Source organism: Macadamia integrifolia, chromosome 12 (genome assembly GCF_013358625.1).
Source record: "Macadamia integrifolia cultivar HAES 741 chromosome 12, SCU_Mint_v3, whole genome shotgun sequence".
NCBI lineage: Eukaryota > Viridiplantae > Streptophyta > Magnoliopsida > Proteales > Proteaceae > Macadamia > Macadamia integrifolia.
Window position 1 is genome coordinate 572,205 of NC_056568.1, and position 9,386 is coordinate 581,590.

The 9,386-nt window shown below is 37.2% G+C and overlaps 1 protein-coding gene across 1 annotated transcript in view; it reads right to left on the bottom strand.

Moving 5' to 3' along the window:
* The window catches only part of LOC122094718, a 7,345-nt gene extending 346 nt beyond the window's left edge, over nucleotides 1–6,999 (bottom strand). Inside the window, exons 1-6 of the mRNA XM_042665323.1 lie at nucleotides 6,180–6,999; nucleotides 5,005–5,085; nucleotides 3,884–3,958; nucleotides 2,018–2,062; nucleotides 1,830–1,919; nucleotides 1,527–1,628 (exon numbers count right to left, since the gene is read on the bottom strand). Of these exons, the coding sequence (XP_042521257.1) occupies nucleotides 1,527–1,628; nucleotides 1,830–1,919; nucleotides 2,018–2,062; nucleotides 3,884–3,958; nucleotides 5,005–5,085; nucleotides 6,180–6,887 (1,101 nt within the window). The 5' untranslated portion in view covers nucleotides 6,888–6,999. The remainder of the gene's footprint in view (nucleotides 1–1,526; nucleotides 1,629–1,829; nucleotides 1,920–2,017; nucleotides 2,063–3,883; nucleotides 3,959–5,004; nucleotides 5,086–6,179) is intronic.
* Nucleotides 7,000–9,386: the final 2,387 nt, after the last annotated feature.

Consider the following 9,386-nt stretch of genomic DNA (forward strand, 5'->3'; position numbering starts at 1 on the left):
AAAAAAAAAAAAAAAAAAAAAAAAACCCAGAAGAGAATTTTATACACTGACATATAACTTCACCAGTGCCCTAGAGGACATGCTACACCCAGTATCCTGTACTTACTACTTTCTATTTCCAAACTCAAAGTAAAGATCCATAATCTGTACCATCTATCTGACTCCATCCATCAAAAATCTTGTCACCTTCACTCATAAGCATCTTAATCCCTGCCAATCTAACCTAAGCCTAGCAAAAACCATTTCAGTTGCCATATATAGCTACTGTTTACTCAGCTAGCATATATTTTCATACATGAACATATTGCACCTAATTTCAGAACTGAAAGCCCTAATCTTCCCTCTCAATTTGAACCCTAAATACTCAATTTACAGCAATCCTAGTACCATGGGGAATTTGTTTTTTATTTTCTCAATCTTTTTTATGGTGGAAACACTAGAATTTGGTTACAGATAACAGGTTTTGATTTCATCTAGGGACTTCGTCCAATTGGTATAGGGTGTTATTTTAACTCTTTGACTTATTATAGTGCAAGATGCCTCTTCCTATATGAAGGATGTAATTCCATTGTCAATTTATCACAACCCTTCCCTGAGAAACCTTCTTCATTTGTCCATTTCTAGGGAGAGAAGTCTTCACCAGTAAATTGAAATAACATGCTCAAACAGTCAAACCTTAAAAAAATTTAGTAGAAATTCTCATCTAATGGCTCTGGAATTTCAAGTAAATTAGAAACTCCTTATCTAATGACTCTAGAATTTTAAGTAAAAGTTGTAAAACAAAAGAAAATGATGACGGCCTAAGTTTTTTGGTAACAAATGACATGTTGCAGTAAATTCGCAAGATGTCGATTATTTTGAGAATGACTACTACAAATACTTGACTTGACCATATGCACCAGAAGGCCAGACGATGAGAAAAAATGGGGGTGGTGGGAATACATCAATTTGCTCTTGGGGATCATTGGCATCAAACTGATGCAGGGGTTTGCAAGCATATGTTGTGCACACGCACTGTGTATCAAATACTAGCTACTTTTCACATTTAAACATACAAGGTTCCACACTCAATAGTATGATGTCAGTGACACAAATGAACATTGAAGTGTTCAAGCAATGTAAGGGAAAAAAAAAAAAAAAGGCAAAGCTTGCCTTCTGTGGTGCAACTTGGGCCAAGCCAACTCAAACCCAACCAAGCTTGGCCTGACATGCAGCAGACCTGGGCTGGAATTTTGGGTAGGGGATCCCTATCCAAGGTCTGCCTGAGGCCCAGACCAACTTGCATATACATTACATATTATATTTTGGTTGACACCAACCCGGCTCAGCAGCCTGAGCTGCACCCACCACCTTTTGATACAATGATAATGTGCTCCACCCATCCAAAACACCCCCCAAGCCAAAAAAAAAAAAGAGGGAGGGGGGGAGGATTTGATGGAAAGCAAGTGATCAAACAACCAGAGAATTGATTATAAGAAAAACCTTCTAAGAGACATGAGTGAGGAGTTGCCACGTTATATAAATACCTTTGTTAGTCTCTGAATCCTGGATGCTGCGGTTTCATGCACTACCACAGTATCAGATACTACTTCAAGCACATCTTCAACAAACAAAGCAAATGTGCTTACCTGAAAGGATGGTGAACTAACCACTTCAATTAGTTGAATAAAATGCAGACCACACAGGCAATGGTCACTTAACAGGTAAGCACTGAAACCAGAGTATGGTCCCCAGCTTCTTCAATAATGAGAATGTGCACTGACTTTAATAGTTCTTAATGTATACTCTTATCAGTTGTGTAAAAAGAATAAGAGAAATAACATCCGTACCAAACTGGATGGAATAATTGAAATCCCTAAGGAATCAAGCTCAAGTGATTCCACAGCACCTGAGTTAACATTGAAAGTGTATCCTCGCACCTTGAAATATAGGAAGAGAGGAAAATGATGACTGTATAGAGTTGAGTACATATTTCAAAATGCAAGTAGACATGTTGGTGAAGAGATCTTGGACTCACCTTTCCAATGTTGCGTTTGTTAGGTGTTATGACATTGTATCCCACCTAACAAACAAAATATATTAGGCGTCCTTTGAACAGAGACTGGAAACATAACATGCTGGGTAGGTAACAACACAAAGCAAAATGACATTTTAGTGAAGAATAATTATTATTGATCTATATAGCAACAGCATGGTTCTAGGATTTCTAGCCAATCCTACAAGAATTTACAGCAATCTTTTTTCTTTCTTTCTTTCTTTTTTTTTTTTTTTCTTTGGAGGGGGGTTTGGAGGTTGTATGTCAACCAAATGATCCATGGGCTTGAGTTGCATTCATTTCCTTTTGCACTTTTAAGTCAAAGTCCAAGAAAACCTGAAAGTAGTTGTCCAGTAAATCATTCTGGATGGTTAGCAGCAGCACAGCTCACACATTATGCTCATTCAGGCTAAGTTACATGGATAGGAGTGCCAATGTTGGAATCATATAGAGACAAGGAACTGGAATTGGGACCCCCCCACCTGCCCAAAAGGGAAAAAGGATTCAGGGACAGGAGGATTAGCATCTGTTAATGTGTAAGAATTTTTAAATTGTTTTTTACATCCATAACTAATATCAAAGAGATCAACTCATTTTTGTGCATTCACCTGACCAAGTAAGTTACTTGAACCGCCGCATGCTATGTTTAGGATATATTTTAAACTATAATTACAGACACACTAAGACCAGAGTCATTGTTGGTGACAGCATAAGTATTCAGTGCCTGACACAAGTTCAGCCCCTATTCTCAAATGTCCAGATAACATAGCTACCAAGAAATCACATCTACACACTCAGATGTCGTCCACAAGAGGAGTCTACACCAAAAAATAGAGATGTCGGAGCACCTCCATCGATTTTTAGGGGGCTTCGATTGTTCAAAAGATCAAATTAGACCCTGTTATACAATTGCAAAGAGTGGTCTTATTGCAGCCAGAAGTATGGGACCATTTTTTTTATGTAGGATTCCAACTGTAAATTTTACTTATTTATTAAAAAGTCTAGTTTGATAGGTAGCTAGTTGTGTACTTAAATTGAGTATGTGGATAAGGTAAAAGCTTTTAATAGGTCCGATTTTAGTATACTACTGTTGACGCATATTAAGAAGACTATAGTAAGCTTTCTCTTAGAAGTTCTAGTGGCTAGTCATGAAATTAAGGCATCCACAAAGAGTAAAAATTTGAGTCAATTACGAATCCAAGTAAGAATTCAGATTGTGGTCCAGTTATGTAAGGCGACATTGGATATGTATCCATTTGTTTCCGTTTAAAGACAGAAGAAAAAAAAAAGCATTCTTTTGCCTTTTGTTTCTGCTTTAAACACATGAACATATCCAAACAGAGTTAATTTCCAAAATTCAAAATTCAAAAATCAGAAACAGTGTGTCTATATCCACATCAAATTTGTTACAGTGATGAGGGAAATTTTGAATACAGCTCCTCTGATCCATTACAACATCCACGGTCTATGGCTACTATAGTATCAGCAGAATTGCAGCAATCCAAACTCCATTTGTTTGCGGTAGTGGTTCAGTGGTTGTGAAATAGGAAAAGATAACAGTGAAAGGGATTGGTCTTAATCATCCATCTGTTGGATTTTGTCTTAATAATACTAAAGTCTAGTAAGGTTAGAGTAGCCAGAAGATTAGATGGAGGATAATAGGTTCAGTTGTGCTGGTGATCGTGACTCCTTACAATATACCTCACAGGTACTTCAAATTTCTCATATCACTAGAGGCTAGGGGCAAACCAATGTAATGAGAGGTAAAAACCCAGACTTGTATGGGTCTAAGTGCTTTGACCAAGGGAAACTGAATGATACATCAAGTAGAAAGGAAGAATGCAGTACCAAAGTGTCCAGTCCAATCATTTTAAATTCATTCTCCAATACACTTTCATCCTCAACAAGCAGAACATCGCCAACCTGTGAAGAACAACAAATATTCAGGAAAAAAAGAATAAAATTAATGTGCATAAGTCTCCATTGTAAACTAACACATGGGCAAGATGTTAACATCTTTCACAGGACCAGTTTCTTGACACATTAGTAAATCTTTTCTACGACAGATGGTTGACTGTTCTTGACAGCACTATGATCTTGATGCCTCAGTAAAAAATGTGTAGGTTATATGCAGATCCACAGTCTGGAAATGATAAACGTTAATTGTCGTCCATAAATATCACAAAAATGGAAAATATCGAGGGGCTCAAGACCCAAAGTTCAACAAGTCCCAACTAGTCACCTTCAGAAGAACGGAGAAAGGGGAGGGAATTTACTTATGATACCTACCATCACATATTGTGGTAAGTGAAACATAATTTCACTGATGGCCTGGGAAAGAATCTACATCTTACACAATTCCGGTTATTTAATATTCTGATTTAGGATATCCAAAACTATATCAATGAGCAATACATTTCCTAAAACAGGGTTTGACGTTTCTGACATACTCCCTTTGTCCCAAAAAGACCATCTTGTTTGAAAAAACCCAAATTTTAAGGAGGTTGTCGTAAATGCATTAATTACCGACTAATTCAAACCTATTTCCAGCATTGCACTTATTAGTTTGGCTTCTGTGATAGAGGGAAACAATTATGACAAGTGAATACAGAAAATGTGCAGATGACTAAATAGGGGTACTATGGGGAAGCCACAAACTTCATATCTTGGTTTTTTAAAATGGACAAACATTTTGGGACAGTGAAAAGTCTCAAACAGGACTATCCTTGTGGTACGGAGGAAGTAAAACTCGGAAACAAGACACTAAGACAGGATTCCAAAGGAATGACCTTTACCACATGTACTGAAATTAAATAAATGTCATGATCCATAAGCAAATGAAATTTTTTGCCTGTTAACACCACAAAATTCTTTTCCTCCTATAGGAAAATCTGCATCTACACTATTATAACTAATACGCACTGCAAAAGAAATGCACACAGAACTTACAGAAAATGGTATCAACATACCTGGCAGACATCCTTGAGAAGGAACCTTTCTGTTTCTCCAGAAAGCAAGCTCGGCCTGACCTCTACCATGATAACCACCCACTGCAGAAAAAATTTTGAATTAAGAAATGTCAGCATAAAACCTCAATAAGAGGTACCACCAATAACCATATCACTGCCTATATGACGCAAACAAACTTGTGGAAATAGAAACAAATATTGTATACTTTGTATCACTCAAGGAAGGCAGGAAGGAAGCTGACTAGATCCATCAATAAAAATATTGCAAGCTAGGAGGGTGGGGTGGGGTGGGGTGGGGCGTAGGAGTTCTAGTTGTTTACTTGGAACTGTCCAACTTGGAATTAAGGATTCAGGCTGGGGCATCAGTTGCACTGTATTTCTTCAGCGCTTAACAAGCAAAAACAAGTTATCAAAAGTATCATTATCACTGATATAACATGCAAGTAGAAACAATTCTTGAAAGATACATATATTTCACTAATCCTCCAATCCATGGCAATGGCCAATGGCCAATGGCTCAGTTAGTTGACCAGCAGAGAACCCAAATTCAAATCAGGCCTCTATGAATAAGAAGGGAAGGTCCCAAAGGGCTTATGCCATATTACTTACCCAACTAATAAATACACAGATCTATCAGAAACAAGAGGGGAAATAAATTTTCAAATCTGAATACTATGTGATATACGACAGAGTAACTATACAGACAATAAATAAAACGTCACTAGCCAAAAAAGAAGCAGAACAAGGAAAACTAACACAGCCAATGTCAAACGTGAGAAAAGGAGAAAAAAAAATGTATAGATGCACCAATATTATTAGTAGTATTCGTTAAAACAGGGTCTACCCTTTTTATGAAGCCGGAATGCCGGATCATATGAAGTGAAGAATATCATCATGGCCGCACCAGCCACCAAGTACCTGAAGTAGTAATTGTGGACTTGTAGTAGTATTTATTCAACAAACTCTCGCAGGGATGACTGAGAGAGAGTATACAGAAGGCTAAATTCTGAAATCTCCTGACTTAAGTAGACTTCGCAGGTTTCTTCATATACTAAATCTATCTTTAATACAATGATAGAAGCCATTTGCGAACATCAGTATCTCACTTGCTAAATCTATTGAATTAGTTCAAGGTAGCTTCTACTTAATTTTGACTAGATAAACAGAATACTTACTGAGCAGGTGTCAACCCAAAGTTGCGAGACAAAACCCAAGGAGAGAGCAGATTGGATGCTGATTACTTGCTTTGCAATAACGCTTGATCTCCTTATCATTTGCCTTCCACTTCTGAGCCCCGAACTTCCAATGGACTGCCCTAGCTTGTCATACGTTGAACCAGACCCTTCTGTTCGAATCACATCCTCGGACTCCAAAGTCCCCACGCTCCTGCTTGTTCTCTCCCCGTTTTCCAAATCACTCTTCAATTCGAGAAAATCGACATTGGAAGACACTGATGCGTTGCTACTGTCATCATCTTCCGTTCGCTCGTCACTGAAACCAATCCCATCTGCTGTTGTCTGATTAAAACGAAAATCTTCTTCTTTTCCATCGTTCTCCTTAAAACCCAATTCATCATAAATATCATGGTTTCTGGAACCCAAAGTATCTGAATTACGACTCAACCTTACAAAATCGAATGGACTGGCATCATCTACCTGACCTCCATTACGATTATACGCACCTCCAGAAAATTGAGCTCCGTTTCGAGTGCCTAATCGAACTGAACTGAAGTCATTTGAGAATTTTGAGGAACGACAGTAATCAACCCTTCGCAAGAGCTCGGTTCTGCAGAATCTTAGTCTAGAATTACATCTCAGTAACCCTAATTTAAGGGTTACAACGCCGGAACAAGTTAATGGAGCAGAAGGAACACAATCGCACATTAGGAACCCCAGATTTTTGAATTTCTTTCTCTGATAAACCAAACGACTATTTCGTAATTTGGATATCTCTATACCTCATTCTCAGGATGTGAATTTGTAATCAACCCCGTTTAAAGAAACCAAATCAATTCGTTTACATCGAAACCGTAAAACCGTTTAGTAAATGATACAATATAGTTTCAAGTTTCAGGCCGATTAGTTAAATAGGTTGAGTCGGGTTGGGTCGGTTTTAACTACAAAACCCATTGGTTTCAAATCGAATTAAAATTGTTTAAAACAAACTATTTAAATCGTTTAAATCGATCCAATTAATCCGTATAACAATTAAATAAAACAAAGGCAGTAATCCTTATAACAATTAACAATTAAATTAAGTACTCATCTTGCTTTGATATGATTTATTGCAATTCAGTTCAAGTTTAGGCTTTAGATCATGAAATTGTAATTCATATATGTTACTATGTTATTATGTTATCACATATGTGGTGTTTTGACTGAACCACCTGTTATTTTAATATTTTATGTTGTAGAAGGTTGGATTTGGATGCTTTATAATAATAGTTTTATATGTTTGAGAATGACCATGCAAAGAAATAGTATTACATTATCAAATTAAGACATACAATCATCAATGATTGTCAATTATTTTTGGATAAGCTTATGATATTCAATTTAGAGATGGTTGCAAGTTATAACAAACTGATTGTGAACTGTTTTACAAACCGTATGGAATAAATCGAAATCGAAACTGTTTAAAACCGTGAAACCAACACCATTTAAAAACCGTGGAAACCGAAATCATTTACTAAATGGTCACGGTTTCAGAAAGTGGAACCGTTTAGTAAATGATGTGGTTATGGTTTTAATCAAATAAATGTGAACCAAACCGATCCGCATTGTTTAAATCGAAATCAAACCGATTAACACCCTTACCTCATTCCAAGAGCGGGGGACGAATTAAATTACTGTTAAACAAATAACTTCTTGGGTACTTGGCTTCTTGGCTACTTGGCTGAGGTTTCATGGGCTTCATGCTACTTCAGTAGTCCCTCAATGGGTGTCAATCGGTTTGGTTTTGATTATTCGGTTCAATTTTGATTCATATTGTATTTTGACAAAGGTGTATATAAAACCAAATCAGATTAGAATTAATCAAAATCAAAATCATTTTACATTTAGCCACGTTGAAGAACAAGTATCCCATTCCCCCTTATTTTTCGAAGCTGGATTCACGCTCGAGATACTACCAAGTTCGAATAGCAAAAAGAAATTAAGCTAAGATGACTTGTGTCACTTGCTACGGTGTCTTTGAGTTCCTAGTCATACCCTTGGGCTTGACAAAGCTACCAGAGTAAATTGCACCCCTTCCCTACTTTGATGATAGACCTTTTTTGTTAAAATCCTTTTATCTAACTCGAAACTTCGAAATTGCATACTTTCCAACTTGGTTTAGCACGTTAGGGCGACCGAGTCCTTTCCTCGGTACAGGTACCTTTTGTTGAAGGTTGTTTGAGCTTTTCCTGAGAGTGTGGCATGAGTTACTTTAACGTTATAGCACTTGGCGCTCGAACATTAACTCGAGGCATTTTCTCTACCCCTTTCTTACTCGGGAAAAGCACTGTCACCTTGTGTGCTGCAGAAAAGCAACTAGGAAATCAACCGAAACATACACGGAAGCAAAGAGTAATCGAGTAGCCGGGGAGATCTCCGGCTTGGGGCAGGGCTCGCTGTATGGTGAAGGAAGACCCTAACCACTTTCATATGGGGATTTTACCAATTTATATTCAATTAATATGCGATTTGTGGAACCAATTTTAGAAAACGGTTTACAATTTCTACCGTTAATGTGTTTACTTCCGATTTACATGCGGTCTGTAGTGATGGTTCACATTCAGTTTAACTTCGTACCATTTTAATTTTCTTTCTTTCTAAACCACCTTTGGATTGGAGAACATCTTTTTTTTTTCCCCTCCAAGAAATGGGGTGAATCTTTTTAGAAGAAACGCTTGACCTGTTCCAAAATCAAGAGTAGATAAAATCAATATTATGGTAAATTTTCTTGGGAAGGGCAAAGCAAGACGTCCAGTGAGAGGGTATAGAACAAAGAACCAACTGAATCATAATTTTCCTTCTAGCAAAAAAAGAGAAGATTAGATTTCCAAGTGTATAGTCTTTTATCCTTTTAAACTTGGTTGGCATTTGCTTAATGAGAGGAAAGCTAAATATTTCCCAACCACTTTTATTTTTGACTCGGAAACCTTGAAAAATAAAGGATCATGGATTTGAAATAGTATTGTATATATTCTCCCCCTTCTACAACTTGTGGTTATTGTCAAACTGGGATTTGGACTTCTTTTTTTTTGTATGATCCTTGGATTCCGACCCTCCTTGATCGGGTCCCCTTGAACCCACCTCTATCTTTTCCAAATTCTACTATTGATAATGTGGTGAGTGATAACAATTGGAATGTGAATTCCATAAACAATCTTATCCTTACTA